Raw genomic sequence first — 17254 nt, 5'->3', positions numbered from 1 at the left:
TTCACAGCTTCTATATGGAGACGGGAGCCTTGAGTGAACGAATGAAACTATATTCATCACCTACTCCCAAAGAATCCAGCCCCCAAAATCAATTCTAAACAACTAGGCTCTTTATTGATTCTCCCTCAAGCAGGTGGCCTCTGTACACAGAAGCAGATGGAAGATAAAACCATAGATAATTTAAGTAGATGGAGCCAACAAGAGATCTTAGCGGCGGAGGCATGAGGAATCCCCTGCAGCCTCAGCTACAGAGGGGCTTGTGCCGCCACCTCCACGGCACAGACACATCCCTGCCTGGCCTGAGAATCGGGCTGACAGCTGGAGCCCCTGCACCACACTCCTGGGAATACACCTCCCCTCTTTTCTCTGTGGAGGCAGTGTCCTTTCTGGTCTCACTTCTTTTGTTGTGTAAAAAACTTTTTTCCCCTCATGAATTTTAATCAGGTTTTGAGGAATGCTTGTACATTATTTTGTTGATTTTTGTCACTTTCATCCTCAAAGAGGCGACATTACCAGGCACCTTTACGGAGGCTGTGCACTGACTACATAATCCATCCCTTAACGACATTTCAAACTTTCACATTCACCGTCTGTCAAGTTCTGATCCTTGGGAATGTTTGTTTGCAGGCCTCCTTCTACATCAATGTGTATACCAATTGCTGGTGAATCTGAATCTCTGGAAGAAGATAGAAAAGGTGGAGAGACTCTCAAAATTCATCTTGGGATAGCAGGTATGGATGTGTCGCTTACTCGTTTTCTAGTTGTGAGTAATGGTACTACCCTAAAAGATTCCCAAAGCCCCTCCCAGGTTTGTAATTCTGTGAGTATATGTGGCTTGAAATGAGCCAACAAGTATTAGAGTTTTAATCATGCAATTTTTCTTTAAGCCAGTGCTTCATTTTGTCCAAAGGGTATGTCATGCTTTGATGAATTAAATGCTGTATTGCAGTCACGCTCCCGGCCCCACCATCGTGTGCCTCTGATGCCCACAGATCCCATAGGACACTACGGGAGTGTCCACATTTCCAGTGGCTTCTGCCAGTCACCCTTCAGGTGGTGCTTCTCTTCCATGAATCACGTGCCCTCTGTCAGTGGTTCCCAAATATTGGTGCACATCAGAATCACCTAGTGGGCTTGTTAAACCATAGATTGCTGACACTGCAGCCAGGGTTTTCGATTAAGTAAATCCAGATTGGAGCCTGAAAACGGCATGGCTAAGTTCCCAGGTGATGCTGCTGCTGGGATCACTTCTCCAGACAAACTCATAGTCAGAGGCTGCCCCCCAAGTGTAAAGCAGGTAAGGGGAATGTCAAGTTGGCTGGGGAAAAAGCACTCACGAGCTTCCTTTTTTATCCCATCCCATGTGACCAGGGTAATTATTTGAAGGAAGAAGAAGAAAGGTGTAGTGATACAATTAATGTTTTCAGCACTCCTTAGATTGCAAAGATAAGGTTTCTAATACGTAATGAGGATTATGATATTGCCTGATTTGAGATCAGTGAATTTTTTGTGACTTTTAACTCTCCTGTTAGCTCCTTCTCTTCAGTATTTAAACATTCTGAATTCTTTCTCATATTGGAAACCAAACAGTCATCAGCCCTATATCACTCTCTATCACCTGTTCCTCCTTGGGTTCATATTCTTCTCCTCCCTCCATGCCCACCCTCTTTCTCTCACACTTTTCATAGCCAAATTTCTAGGAATAATGTACTGCCCAGTTATTCCCAAACACATAAGATTCTGACTTCTGCATTCTGCCCTCTCTTGATGATGTCTCCAAGGATATGACTCTCGAATCTTGTGGACATTTTTTCCGTTGTCATTTGAATAAATTGGCCATTTATTCTTTCTGGAAACTTTCTCTTCCCTTGGCTCCCGCTTCTCTTCTCTAACTTCTCAGAGGCTCCTTTATCTTCTTCCTCCTTCCTCTTAAAATATTGATGCTTACCAGGATTTGGTTCTCTCCATTCACCCCACCCTGGGCAATGTCATCTGTACCTTCAATTTAACTATCATGTAAATATGAGTTAGTGTGTTTGATTTACAAATTTGTGTTGCCTCCAAAACTTCATCCTGACTCCAGGCACATGTTTCCAAATGCTTTTTGGAAACATCCACTTCATGTCACATTAGACTGAACCCCATCTGTTTAACTTTTTTCTCAGCAAGCCTCTAAGTTCCTCATGATCAAGTCTTAATTTATCTTTGGGTGAACAGCATAATGGCCAGGGACACAGTAGAAATCTGTGACCAGTGAACAGGTGTCCTCAGGTATCTTAAATCCCACACGCCCAGCACATCTTCCTAACTCTTCCTCCTGTATTTTGTGTTGCAGTTCCCCTGGCACACACTTCTAGTTAATGACGAAGTACTGTCTTTTGTGCCTGCTCAGCATCTCTCAGCTGAATTATTACCAAAATCTTCACTCCTTCACCTTCTATTCATCCTGCTGCCAAAGTAATTCTTCCCAAAATGTCAATTTAGTCAAGTCACACCCTTGCTTAAAGCCATTGGATTATTTCCTTCCTTAAACTCATAGAGCTAAGTCCTTCATTATCAAGCATCTGCTCATCTCTCTTTCCTTCGATCATAATTGGGTATATGCCAGCTTTGCGGAACTATTTGCCTTTCTACAGACAAGGCATGCTTTTTCCCACCTAATCTAGCCAAGAAACTCCTATATAGTGTTAAAAACCTGGAGTTAATCTCCAACAGAGGTCTTTCCCCCATTACCACATAGTGTTCGATGTGTTTGTCCTTTGGAGCTCTTGATAGCTTCTTTTTGGTGCTTGTATTTTGGTACTTGCCACATGAAGCATATATTTTATTTATTTTGTACCCTTATATCTTGTACAGTATTGGGCATTGACCTGCTGAGAGCTTAATAAATATTTATTGAATGAACATATTTTGAAAACCAGTAAATGGATGAATTAAGATCTGAGCTAGCCCTAGGAGTAAAGTGTATAATTCTTGATATGAACCAACTCTTTTCATTCAGAATCTGCAGTACTGGGGCTTAGGACCACTGTCCAGCAGGACTAGGGATGCTGGTTTGCATCTGTACCTTACAGTCTGTCCAGAAATGAAAAACCCTTTGCAGAAGGTCCAGGTCACTCCAGTAGCTTACTTATTTGGCAGCATTTGTTGGCCCATCTGTGTTCAATATCATTTATAGAGCTGTTGTTATAATTGTTATATTACTCAGTTGGGTTTTATTTTGCCTGTAAGTGAAAAACAGTTCTAGTTTCCAAATATTTCACTCTAATGAAAATGGCCACAGTTCTGCATTCTGTAGAAGAAGCCTAGTTCTGAAAATACACAGTTGGCATCTGGAATATGCACATTATTAGGGAAATAGTAGAAGCGTGTTTGACACTGCTTTTTTTGTACATTTACTTTGAAACTGAATACTATAATCAATTTCTGCAGAACCTTATTCTCAGTGGCATATCACATGCTGTGTTGTTTTAAACCACAGACATTTGTACAAATTACTGCCTAGCACTGCCATCTCTAATGCAAAAGTCACAAAGTACTCTTTAGCCTCCCGTTGTGATAGATTTGGGAAGCAAGATTTCCTCAAACACCACACAAAAACCTGGCAATTCTGTGAGAATTTAGAAGAATCCATCTGACTCCCTTTTTAAAAAATATTTATTATTTATTTATTTGGCTGTGTCAGATCTTAGTTGTGGCATGTGGGATCTAGTTCCCTGACCAAGGATCAAACCTGGGCCCCCAGCATTAGGAGCATGGAGTCTCAGCCACTGGACCACCAGGAGTCATTTGACTCCTTTTTATCAGAGAAGTGCTAAATATAAAAACTGAAATAGTTTAAGATAGAATGCTATTAAATTTTATGAAAGGTACCATAGCACTTTGGTAAACTGAGGTATTTAAGTTTTTTGTACAGTATTTCTTGCAACACAGTTATTTACATTGTAATGATTTAAAGGAATTTCACTCTTGATAATGAATTTAGCAGCTTCTGAAATCCATAGATTGGGCTTCCCTGGAGGCTCAGTGGCAAAGAATCACCTGCAATGCAGGAGACCCAGGTTTGATCCCTGCGTTGGGAAGATCCCGTGGAGAAGGAAATGGTAATCCCACTCCAGTATTCTTGCCTGGAGAATCCTTTGGACAGAGGAGCCTAGCAGGCTACAGCACATAGGGTCACAAAAGAGTTGGACATGACTTAGCGACTAAACAACAACAAAATCCATAGATTAGAATACATAGCTACCATTGACTTGTTGACAGTAAGAGTAACATCATGTTATGACGTATTGCAGATCTCTCAGCAAAGAGTGCCTCTGTTCCAGATGAACTTGGTGCCTGTGGACATTCCAGAACATCAAGCTATGCAAGCCAGCAATCGAAAGTATCAGGTAGAGGCTAAGAGTGGTGCAGGGAGGGCATGCTTGGTTGCAGTGTATTTGATACTAGTGTTAACAACCAGAATGATTTTCTCTGATAGGGTATAGCTCCTGCCACTCCCGGTCATCTAGTTTCTCTGAGCTCTGCCACAGAAGAAATACCTCAGTGGGAAGTACATCAACAGGAATTGAAAGTATTCTAGAGCCGTGTGATGAAGTTGAGCAAAAGACAGCTGAACCAAGTCTTGATACAGCAGATAAAGAAGATACAGCTTTAGAAATACTCAACAGGTATCATTTTGGACTCATTTTAAATGGGGAGGGGGGAACAACTTCATTTTAATGACATACTAAAGAGAGGATTTTTTTTTTAATTATTTTCAAAGATGCCCAGTGAAGCAAGATTCTGTAGAATCTCAGCTGAAGCGAGTTGATGATACCAGAGTGGATGCAGATGATATTGTGGAGAAAATATTACAGAGTCAAGACTTCAGCCTAGATTCCAGTGCAGAAGGTGTGTAGATAGCCATTAAGTATATGTAAATATGGACTTCCCGGGTGGCGCTAGTGGTAAAGAACCTGCTTGCCTGTGCAGGAGATGCAAGAGATGTGGGTTCAGTTCCTGGGTTGGTTGGGAAGATCCCCTGGAGGAGGGCATGGCAGTCCACTCCAGTATTCTCGCCTGGAAAAATCCCATGGACAGAGGAGCCTGGCAGGCCTATGGCCCATAGGGTCGCAAAGAGTCAGACATGACTGAGGCGACTTAACACGCATATATAGATATATGTGATCCAGGTTTGAATAATCCATGTGGTCAGTAGTGAATAGGCCGTTCATCATGATACTGAGTGTTGCATATCTGTAAAATAAACTTCACACCCATTGAAAATCTGAAGATAACTGTATACCTTGGGCCTCCTGGGTGGCTCAGTGATAAAGAATCCACCTGCCAAGTAGAATATATGAGTTCATTCCTTGGGTCAGGAAGATCCTCTGGAGGGGAAAACGGCAACCCACTCCAGCGTTCTTGCCTGGGAAATCCCGTGGACAGAGGAGTGTGGCAGGCTACAGTCCACGGGGGTGTCACAAAGAGTCAGACACAACTTTGTGACTAAACAACAACTTTATAGTTTATTTGCTAATGGACATTAAATTTGGGAAAGAATTAACTTTAAAAATGTCAATTTTTAAGGAAGCTTTTATCGTACTTTTTAACTATGCATCAGTGTCCGCTTTATAATAGATATGTTCATCTGCTTTGTCGTAACGGGGCATGAGTACCTCAGGTCACTGCTGCAGTTTGGGAGGTTGGGTGGTAGTCCCTCATTCCCTCCTTAGCATTTTCACTGAAGCTGAAAATTTACATGCCACCGATTGGAAAAGTATAATTATTCATGCTGGTGTGACTAGAGAGCAGTTAACAATGGACTTAGTTTCATTATGTAACTGGTTGTGAAGAGAAATAATTAAACCCCACTTGAGGAAATTTGTAGGAACAGCTGTCTTCTTTACTCAGCCCTAAGAAAAATAGCTTACAGAAAGTTAATGAGAAGTAACTATTAGGATTTCTTTTAAACTGCCTGTTTTAAAACATGTGTGTAGCTCTTGTTTTAAGTTTTTATTTCTTTAACAAAACTGAAATGTAAAATGTTAATTTATTGTAATATGAATATTATTTGACAGTAATCTAATAACCATATGTATAACAGATATTGTCAATGTGTCTTGCAGAAGAAGGACTGAGGTTATTTGTGGGTCCTGGAGGTAGAACAACCTTCGGTAGTCGACATCTTCCAAACAGGTATGTAGACCAAAGAGTATCTTACTAAAGAGTAGAATGACTTTTTCTTTTAAATGCTCATGAGTGGAAGATGAAAGTTACAAAGTTTGTATCAGATTGAGTCTAGAAAGCAAAGTATTAATAGTTCCATGAGAAAAATTACAGCTCTTAGTGTATCTTAGTTTTCCTTATCCGGAGTATGTTTCCTTATCCTGAGTATGTATAAAATACAATTTGTATTTTGTAAGTTTATTTGTTGATTTCCTTAGGTGTGTTTTTAGAATGTATTAGTAGAGAACTGGTAGAGTATTGGGAGAATAAAATAAGTGAGCGTCACCAGGGAGTATGTGGAAAACAAATATTCCTGGTGGTAAGAACAAACAGAAAGGACTTACAGGCACAATAATTATAATATATAACTATATAGTAGTGAATATATAATAATTATAGGTGGTACTTACTGAGCATTTACTAGTTATGTGCTGAGCACCATATATATATTTCATTCAAGTCTTACCTCTTTCAATGCTCAAAAAAATACCATTATTAGTTTTTCAAAAGAGGGAAAAAAAGATAAAAAGAGCTTAAGGTAATTTACCCAAAGAAAGCCTTAAAGCTAATAAGTGGTAAAACCAGGACTCACATCCATGTCTCTTTAGAGTCTGAAGCCCATTCATTGTACTTAATCATTTTACCTTACTGGCTCATGATTAATATAACCTATGTAAAGAATTGCCAGTAAACAGGTTTTTCTGAGGAGGTGGGGCATGTGAAATGGAGTTGAGACATGAGGCTGGAAAGTGTCTTGAAGACAGGTTATAAAGGGCCTCTGTTGCCATAACAGAATGTTTAAGCTTCTTGTATACACTGGGGATCCACTGGTCATTCTTCAACAGAGAACTGGCAGATTGGCATTTTAGAAAAGTAACTGGCCATGATTTTGAAGGTAGATTGGAGCAAGCAGAGTCTAGTAGTCGGGAACAGGCAGAAGAATAAAATTTATAAGGACAGTGATACATGTATGGTAGAGAAAAATGTATTTCTGAATTAAAGTGACAAGTTCACATCCTAACCAACCACATTCAGAGTAAACCATTTAACTTCAATTGAACTTCACTCTTGAAAAATGTGGTCATATGTCTACTTCTTGGAGTTGTTTTAAAATATAAATGGCATGATTATACTCACTAAGCCCTAGCTATTAGTATTTTAGATTATATTCACTAAGGCTTTACTGTATTATTTAGGAGGAACAGCAAAAGACACAGTTGCAACCAAAAGGACCCAGAATAATAAATGCTCAGAAGCATGAGCTGTCTCATTAGACTGCCCAGGGGCCACTATTGACTTTACAGTGTTAATAACCTCCCTGTAAGCCTCAGTTTCCTCACCTGTAAAATGGGGATGATAAATAAGTTACCTAACTCACAGGGTTTTTTGAGGGTTAGATCATTGATGTAAAGTTGTTTAACACAGTACCTGGCACATAGAAAGCGCTCAATATATGCTAGCTATTTGTGTTGTTACACAGAGAAAAGATTAATTTCTAGCTGAGAAAGAATTTAGCTTTTAATTCTTTAATTTAAAGAATGCTTTTAATTCTTTAAAACCAAATATAAAGAGAATGCTAGAATATTATCACCCAGTACATGAAAGCCTAAAGGGACCACTGGGGTTGAAGTAGATTCATATTACATGCTGGAGAACATCAGGGACAGTGTGTCATGGTGAAAGGAGAATGAGCCAGAGTCAGATATGGGTTCTGTTCCTGTGCATGCTCAGTCACTTCTGTCGTGTCCGACTCTTTGCAGCCCCATGGACTGTAGCCTGCTAGGCTCTTCTGTCCATGGGGATTCTCCACACAAGAATACTGGAGTAGTTGCCACTTCCTACTACAGGAAATCTTCCCAACCCAGGGATCGAACCCGCATCTCTATGTTTTCCTGCATTGGCAGGCGAACTCTTCACCACTAGTGCCACTGTCCTGGCTTAGCCATGATTGCCCAGCATAGCCGTAGTGATCTTGACATATTGCATCTCTCACTTGCTACCAAGAAGACAGCTGCATCCCTGGAAGAATAACACACACAGCCCAACACACATGGGCTGCCTGGGTTGGGTTTAGTCTCAAGCTCCACCATTTATGAGCTGTGTGTCTTTGGTAACTTACTTCACTTCTCTCTGCCTCAGTGTCCTCACATCTAAAATAGTGATGATAATACAACCAACTTCATAAAAGTTATACTGTTTAAATGATATAAGACACGGTAATGCTTAGGACAAAATCTGGCACGCAGTAAGCACTTTAGTACTCAATCAGTTCAGTTCAGTTGCTCAGTCGTGTCCGACTCTTTGTGACCCCCACGTCAGGCTTCCCTGTCCATCACCAACTCCCGGAGGTTGCTCAAACTCATGTCCATTGAGTTGAGGATGCCATCCAACCATCTCATCCTCTGTCGTCTCCTACTAATTAAAGGTCTGTCTTTCACAGTTACTATGGCAGTTAATATACTTACTGTCCAGCAAGTACTTGCACACATAGGTCTGTCCATAAATAGTGGGTATTCATCAGAGACGCTAATGTGTTAGTGTTAGATATATTATGTAAGATAAACTAGTAGCACAGGCTAAAACCACGATCATTTACCTAGGGCACAGAAGAGGCACAAGTGAACCGAAGTTCCAACAGGGAACCTGTGAGATTGAAGAGAACAGAGCAACAAGTGATAGAGACTCGGGGAGGCCTGTCTGCAGTAATCCTTTATAAGTCTAGCGAATACAGCCGGGCTGGCTCAGAGCTGCTTACAGAGCCCTGCATGCACCTCCTTGCTTGCCCTTAGGACATTTAATTTCTGTCAAGTAGTCTGATTTCATTCCTCTGTGATTTATCTCTCATCTCTGCTTTTACACTTTTCTCTTTATCACTGGTTTTTAGCATTTGGTTGTGATGTGCCTTGGTGTGTTTTTCTTTGCATTTATTCTGCTTAGGGTTCATTGAGCCTCTTGAATCTGTGGGTTTACAGTTTTCTTCAAAATTGGAAGCACTCCAGCCATTATTTTTCTCCACTTCTTCTGATACTCTGGACTTACATATTCTAGCCTGTGGCATCCCTGAGCTCTGGCGTGATTCCTCCACTCTAAGAGACCACCTCACTGTATTGGGTTCTCCCTCCCGGCACTGTAGGCTTGAAGGATCCCAAAGGAAATGGCTTCAGGCAGCATGCTGCGGCAGCTTGTCTGGCTTGCTTGCTTTCTTTCCCTTATCTCAGGACCAGTCCCATGCTGCCTGTTGTCCAGTGTGTGAAAACTGTTGTTTCATATATTCTATCCAGTATTCTGGTTCCTATTATTCCATCACTTCAAGAAACAGAACCATTTTAGGACATCTGAAAGCCACTGTGTAGTGGTGCTTACCAGGGTTCCTTCAAATTCTGATTATCTGCAGACATGAAAGAGTGTTCACCAGTGTTCTGTTGAATATGCTACTATTTCTTCTTTAGAATGAATCCATTAGAAGAGAAGTCCCTGAGCAAGCAACTGAGAACTCCAGTTCAGCCCATAGTGGACTAGTAACCACAATTACTAGTGGTTACTACTACTTCCATTTTTTATAATTTTAAAATTTCCTCTTAAAATTCCATTAAGGGCAGAGACCAGTCGTGGTAGTTACTTCTGGTCTTACTGATCTCTGGCATCCTCAGAGTGAAATGTCAGGTAGTAGCCCCTGTTATCTTGACCAGTGAGGAGACTGGAGCCTGGTGTTAACTTTGAGCAGTGATACCCTCCGTCCATGCAACTCCACTTTCGCTTTCCTCCTACTTATTCAGGAGGGACCACGGAAAGGGTAGAAAGATGCTCATCCAAAAATAAATCCAGTGCCAACAAAAAGACACTTGTTTACAGTGCTACAGAAAACCTTTATTAGGGGAGTTCAGGTGGGTTTTTTGTTTGTGTGTGTGTGTGTGTTTTGCTGCACCCCACAGCTTGTGGGATCTTAGCTCCCCAACAGGGACTGAAATTGTACCCATGCCATCAGCAGAGTCCTAACCACTGGAGTGAGTGTGTGTGGTCACAACTCTGACTCTTTCTGACTTTCTGACTCTTTGCGACCCTGTGGACTGTAGCCCGCCAGGCTCCTCTGTCCATGGGATCCTCCAGGCAAGAACACTGGAGTGGGTAGCCATTCCCTTCTCCAGGGGATCTTCCAGACCCAGGGGTCAAACTTGCATCTCCTGCATTGGCAGCAGGTTCTTTACCAACTGCGCAACCTGGGAAGTCCAACCCTAACCACTGGACCACCAGGGAATTCTTAGTTTGGGTGTTTTAAGTATTACCTGCCCTGGACTCCTTGCTTGGTACCTTGTGATAAATGCTATGCTTTCCTTCAGCACACACACACACAAACCTTATTCTAGACCAAGAAACAATAGAAGGAACATGCATGTTTATTCCATTGTAACATAAGGCCAAGGCACCAGGTACATCAAAAATAGCACACACGCAAAAAAAAAAAATCTGTTGATGAGGCCTTTTATTTCTAAATACTTTTATTCACAAAGCTTGCAAATTTTAAGTCTTTTAGTATTCTCCATATTTCATTAATAGAGGTCAGATAGTACCTGGCGTATTAGGGCAAAGGCTAAGCTGCTGTAATAAAGAGACTCCAAAATAAAATGGCCAGCCTGGAGGGACAAATTTGCCCCAGAAGTGATTCATTGATGCAGGTACCTGTTTTGTCCTTTACCATTCTCCTTAACCTGTGTTGTCAAAGTTGCTACTCGTCCAAGGCGCAAGCAATTTCCCTTTAAGTAAGTGAGGAAGAAGTTGGCATGTCTCCATTCATGTTCCCTGGGGGAAACTTGGTCACAAGGTTACACTTACAGACAAAAGAGTTTAGGAAATGTGCTCTCAAGCCAAGCAACTTGTACCTAGCTAAAACCATGGAAAGGGGGAGAGTAGATGTGGGAGACAACCAGCAGTCTGACAAACCAAGCTTGTAAAGAAACAAATCCCTCCTCAAGATCATTTTCCCCTTTAATCTGCATTTACATAGATATAATTTACAATATGAACCACTTACAAAGACATTTGTATTTGACTAAAATAAATTTTGCACTTCCAAGTTAAATATGTAGACACCACCACACTACTAATGCTACTAGAAACTGTCATCTGTTAACTCAGTGCAAGACCTGAACCACCAGAGTCAATACATTTCAGATTTATATATAAACATGTTTGCCACAGTATGTTGACACATTAAGAATTTGGAAACATAAGTATGAGGTGATCAGGAACCAGACTAATCCCAGTGCAGCAGTTAATAAACATGTAAGACTTAAAAGTACTTTCTCTCTGTGATACCTATAAGCCTTGTGGATATCAAATCAAGCAGAAAATGTCTAATGCACTGTCTCTTTGGGGACAAGGTTAACCGGAACAGTCTCAAACACTGCAGTTCACAAGTTTGAAGTTTTGTTTTGTCTTTTCCCTATTTTTAGGGTGGGGTCTGGAGCTTATGAACAAGTTGTGATCAAACGTTAGAAGTCAAGCTGGTGAACTGACGCTTCCCTGTGGGTTTAAGATGTGGGCAGTTGAGCTATTAAAGCACTTTATTCAAGCACTTAGAGCAAATGAACCTATTAAAAAATGAAGCATGTTCATCTATCAAGAGGAAAGTCAACACTGATTTCTTCTCTGAAGGTGCCCACCACTCTCCTTTCTCACCTACCAAGAGGGAACATCGGAATGGTAGTACCAGAGCAGTGTGCCACGTGTGCTTATAGGAACATGGCCTCTGTGGTCACTGCACATAATAATGAAAAGCCTGCTTTTTCTGTAAAAACATCCAATGGGAAAAAACACTATACATCTGAGTATAGTTTTAGTGTTTAAGTGTCAAACCTGTGATAGACATGTTCAACCGATTCGGCTCTAGCTTTTAAATTTTGTGTTTGCGAAACAAGAAGTGAAAATAATTTAAACTATAAATTCTGCCAAGAATAGATATAATTCCTGGGAAGGAAATCTTCCATATTATACTCCCTACAGTATTGTACTAAATTCAGTCACTCTTCTTGATGCAATAATTGATATAAAATGTGGGTGCTTGTGCTTTGGGAAGGTGTTATACTACAGTTTAAATATGTAAAATGCTTAATTCTAAACGAATCAGTCATAAACTGAAAAACAAGTGTGTGTTATAAGTCTGAGATACGTGAATGAGTATAATGCTATTATTATGCAGTATGTGTTATTACTTGTTAATATTAGATGAGCTGCAGAATTTCCATTAGTGCTATATGAAAGACTAAGAGAAGTATAAGATTCAGTATGTTAAGCTTCCTTAAGATGCCCTAACGTAAGAGCTGTTAACTAACCATAATATCTGCTGGGTTTAGGAGTCAAATTTTAGAACAACAGGAGGAAAATTGAGATGCGGTCAGAAACAAAACTGCCTTTTCTCTGAAGAGTCAAGCTTACATGAAACGGAAAATTATTCCAAGGAGGTAATGGATAAAGAACAAGGGAGAGACGCTTGACCTTACGGACATGGACCCGTTGTTTTCAGTTTTCTTCTTAGCTGCATCGGAAATTAGTTATTTTGAGGCAAGAATAGAATACAACATACATCAAGTAGAGCTTTTAAAGTAAGAATATCTGATCTGGATCCAGTTAAATAGCACAGCAGATAAACCTCAAGAGTTTTTCTGGTCTTACATGACAGTTTCTGTGTGGAAAGATCTCAGTTTTCTTGGACTCAATTAGTCACTGGAAAGAATGTTGCTCCTATGGAACCAGTAATTCCCAGTCCTTAACTTTCAAAACCAGGTCCAAGAAATATAGTGTGTTAGAGTTACTTTGGTCTAGTATTTCCATGTTGGCAAAATAAGGGAAAAAATATTATTTTTAAAGAAAATTTATTTTAGTATCCAAATTTAAAGGTTTGAAAGTTTTTGAATAATTCATGTTAGGGTTTTTTTTTTAATATTTCAATGATTGGGTATTCCAAATTAATTCAGTACTACTTTTATAAATAGATGCTGATTTTTTTAAAGAGATAACACCCTATTTGGGGATATTTTGAATGTTGAAAGATAGAATTTTCTGACTTATTAGTTAAACTTTCTTGTTAAGATTTGTTTTGAAGAAAAACACTGACCTGAACATTTTAGTCTAACCAAGGAAAATGCTACCTTAAGTGGCAAAGACTTGCTGTCTATGAATAAACAGGTGAATTGATCCATTCATTATATATTATGGGGAAAAGAAAATCAAAGTTTTTAAGACAGATGTGAAGATATTGTTTAGAGAGATATTTAGTATGATGTCTTAAAAACGTATTTTTCTATTTTCAAAGTATTAGTTCTATATTTTTAATTGGCATCTCTATAGATGATTTTGCAGTTTTGAAAGTGATTATAAAAACTAGATTGTAAGTTAGGTTCCATGAGGATGTTCTTCAGATACGTAAGTGATGCCATGGTTAGGACACTGCCCCCATCTTACTCATCTTTGACTGCCCTTGGCCCAATACAAGACTGGCTCTTGGTAGTTAAGATGATAGAGAATTATTTTTAAAAAACAAAATGTGGAGAGATTTTGAAAATCGTGCCTTTGATTGAGCAGTCACCAGATATATCTTGATTAATATAGTAGTAAATATAACCAATATTTTAATAAGTAGAAACATTAGGAAGAAAAAAGATAAGTGTCCTCTGTAGTCAGTGAAAGTCTGGATTTATTTTATTCTATTCTGTGTTTTGTCAGCATACTTTGCAACTGGATTTCTTTAGATTCCTCGAAAATGTTTGTTGAAGGACCTGTGTGTCTTACTTTCTAGTTTTTCTTGAACTATTGTACTATTAATATCTTAACCATGTAGCTATTCAAAAAAACCTGCTTATTCAATACCAAGTCCACTTTTGTTTCCATTTTGAGTTTAGAAAATAAATTTGAAAACTTACTGTTAATAAATTTGTAACTTAAATATTACAAATTTTATTTTTTTAATATTAAAATCTAATATTTATATCACCTAGTCTTGGAGAATTTGCAGATGTATAACATTTTTTTTTTCTAATCTTCCCTCGTAAAAAGGATTCATGATCTTTTAAAGCTAAGTATTTCTGATCAGATAATGAAGTGTCTTAAATACCTTGGTGGGGGGGCACTTCCTGTGACTTGTGCTGGTGACCAAGATTAGAGAGAATGTGAAGGGTCGTTAAGGGCAGAGGAGGCCCTGGGCCATTAATTTACACACTGACTGTCGACTCCCCTTAGCAATGGTGGTGGTGAAGGCTTCTGTATACAGACAACTGATTGAGATTGGTTACTTAGAATCTGAGAAAGTCTTGACCAAGAATCCTTAAGTCCACCAACCCATTCCAGCAAAATACTATCAGAGTAATGCTCTCCAAACTAGATTCTTCTGTATGTGCTTTTTGTTTTTTAAATAGAAACCATGAGCCACAGGTGTCTACCACTTAGCCCATTTGTTGCTAGAAGGAAAAATAATCTTCTAGCTTCCAGTCAAGACAGATTCAGTTGTCAATAAGTTTCGAAATATTAAAACATCCAGAAGTATTTTTAGAATTTTAAGATTTCCATGCTAACAGACTACTTGCAAGTTCATGCTAATAGTATTATTAAATACTTCATTGAAGTTCTCTGAAATGTTACGCTTCCATTACATATGATAATGTTCTGAAAGAGACTAGGCTCATATGACAGGATTGCATTTTAACAGATCTTTAACTGGGACAGTTCAGAAATTATACTTGGTCAGTTCTCCTGGATGGTACGTCATGTTGATATAACCTATACTATAGTTGAAATTGGGTTATGCCATTACTCATATGTTGGCTTAGGTACTGTACATAGTCTTAATAACTGAGATGTTAAAGAATATGAAGTCTAAAAATACAAAGGATCAAACAGGCCTATATTAACCTGTTTTAAGACTGCTTTGGATTTAAAGGCCTTATTCCCTTATATATGACTCTTTAGAACATAATATATATACACAGTATATCTTAAATGGTCATGTGGGTGATCTCTAACTACTCTCCATGTGACAAAATTTGCAACATTTTTAATTTATGTGGACAACAAACTCCACATTCACAAGTGTTTAATGTTCATCCTATGTATATAACAATTCTCTTACTGATACTCATTGACCAAATCTCACGTACAGGAAGACATTTAGGGTATATTCAGTTTGGTTCTTTTGGAGATATGTCTTATTTTGGGGATCACCTTCCTCTTATACATTTACTTGGTCCTCTGGAAGTTGATAGAGTTGTGGGTAATCATGTAAATGCTTATGAGTAAAATTTTATTGAAGTGATTCCATTAGTATTCTAATCTCTAATACATGGAAAATGACCTTCATATTTATATTTTTTGTTAATTGTCCAACTATTAATCCAGGAAATGTTTTCCTTTTTTTTTTTACCAAAACTAATTTTTTATTGTAAAATATTTGAGTAATGTAAAGGTGAATCTTACACATGTTCAATAAAAATCATATCTTAAAGTTCAGAATGTTGTTTATCCTTTAAATTTTCAGCTAAGATTCTGTCAGAAATCTACCAGATTCTTGCCAACAAAAGAAAACCAAAGGGAAAGGACCAGTGTATAACTTCTCCCTAGGGTTTCCCTTTATTTATAACCAAGTAGTATACCAGGTTTATAGACTTCTCTACAGTCCTGTGAGCGTGGACTTTGGAATGAGACAGACCTGAATTTGAATTCAGACTCCCCTCAGAACCTGCTTTCTAATCTAGCATGGAGGTAATACCACCAACTCTTTCTGGTTATGATGAAGAACATAAAAGCTAATGTTAGGAATATGCCACTTAGTAGGCACTTAAGTGTTTGATCAAGCTAAAATTTGTCTTTGTGTGGCATCCACATACACATCTTAATTCTAGTGTTAAGACAGAAGATGGTCAATAAGTGTGGCACTCTTAGACGTTAAAATCATGTCTTTAAATGATATTCATGATCACCACAACTTTGCACAGACTGTTCTTTTTGACTAAAATGTCCTCACAGAGAGGGAAAACGTCAACACATTCTCTCTGCAGATAATCAAATTATAACAGCAATTTAAAGTTAATGAAGAACTATGGTTCACTATGAGTTTGAACCCAGATCCCTGCAGACCGTCATGACTTCCCTGGATGGTGCAGATTATGGAAAGTTACCTAAGTTAAGGAGGAAGTACCTTGCTTGCTGGCAGAAGTAGGGTAGGCTATGGCCACTCTAGGTGAAACCCTCAAACCTCCTCCTCAGTACACAGGATCATTCCAGGTGACTTTGTGCCAGATCACAGCAGAACCTGGCAGGAGCCTCTGATCTGTCCCCTCAGACTCTTTTTTTCAATATAGTTGATGTACAGTTTGAAGTTACAGGTGTACCGCATAGTGACTCACAATTTTTAAAGCTTATACTACATTTATAGTTACAAAATATTGGCTATATTCCCTCTGCTGTACAATATATCCTTGTGTCTTATTTTATACTTAATAATTTGGAATTTTTAATCCTGAACCACCCCCCTGGCGGGGGGGGGGGGAGGTCCTTTCCTGGTGGTCCAGTGGCTGGGACTCAGAGCTCCCAAAGTAGGGGCTCCAGGTTTGACCCCTGGTCAGGAAACTGGATCCCACATGCCACAACTAAAGATCCCACACGCCACAGCAAGAATCAAGGATCCCCAGTGCTGCAGCTGAGATATAGCACAGCCAAATAAATAAATACTTAAAAAACAATAATTTCCTACCCCTGTCTTGCCCCTCCCCTCTTTCCCCTCCCCTCTGGTAACTACTAGTTGGTTTTCTGTAAGTGTATATAAGTTCTCTATATCTGTAAATTTCTTTGTTATATTCACTAGTTTATTTTTTAGATTCATAATATACAGAATTTATCATTCTCTTATTTCACGTAATACCCTCCAAGTCCATCCATGTTGTTGCAAATGGCAAAATCTTGTTTTTATGGCTGAGTAGTGTTCCACTGAATGTATCTATACCACATCTTTATCCATTCATCTGTTGATGGGCACTTAGATTGACTCCACATCTTATAA

The 17254-nt window shown here is 39.0% G+C and overlaps 1 protein-coding gene across 1 annotated transcript in view; it reads left to right on the top strand.

Moving 5' to 3' along the window:
- Positions 1-11703, top strand: part of EEIG2 (EEIG family member 2) — a 75152-nt gene extending 63449 nt beyond the window's left edge. The window contains exons 6-11 of the mRNA XM_068966325.1: positions 628-731; positions 4296-4391; positions 4481-4670; positions 4766-4893; positions 6111-6180; positions 11661-11703. Of these exons, the coding sequence (XP_068822426.1) occupies positions 628-731; positions 4296-4391; positions 4481-4670; positions 4766-4893; positions 6111-6180; positions 11661-11703 (631 nt within the window). The remainder of the gene's footprint in view (positions 1-627; positions 732-4295; positions 4392-4480; positions 4671-4765; positions 4894-6110; positions 6181-11660) is intronic.
- Positions 11704-17254: the final 5551 nt, after the last annotated feature.

The sequence above is a fragment of the Capricornis sumatraensis genome, chromosome 2 (assembly GCF_032405125.1).
Source record: "Capricornis sumatraensis isolate serow.1 chromosome 2, serow.2, whole genome shotgun sequence".
NCBI lineage: Eukaryota > Metazoa > Chordata > Mammalia > Artiodactyla > Bovidae > Capricornis > Capricornis sumatraensis.
This window is presented reverse-complemented; position numbering and strand designations above follow the sequence as displayed.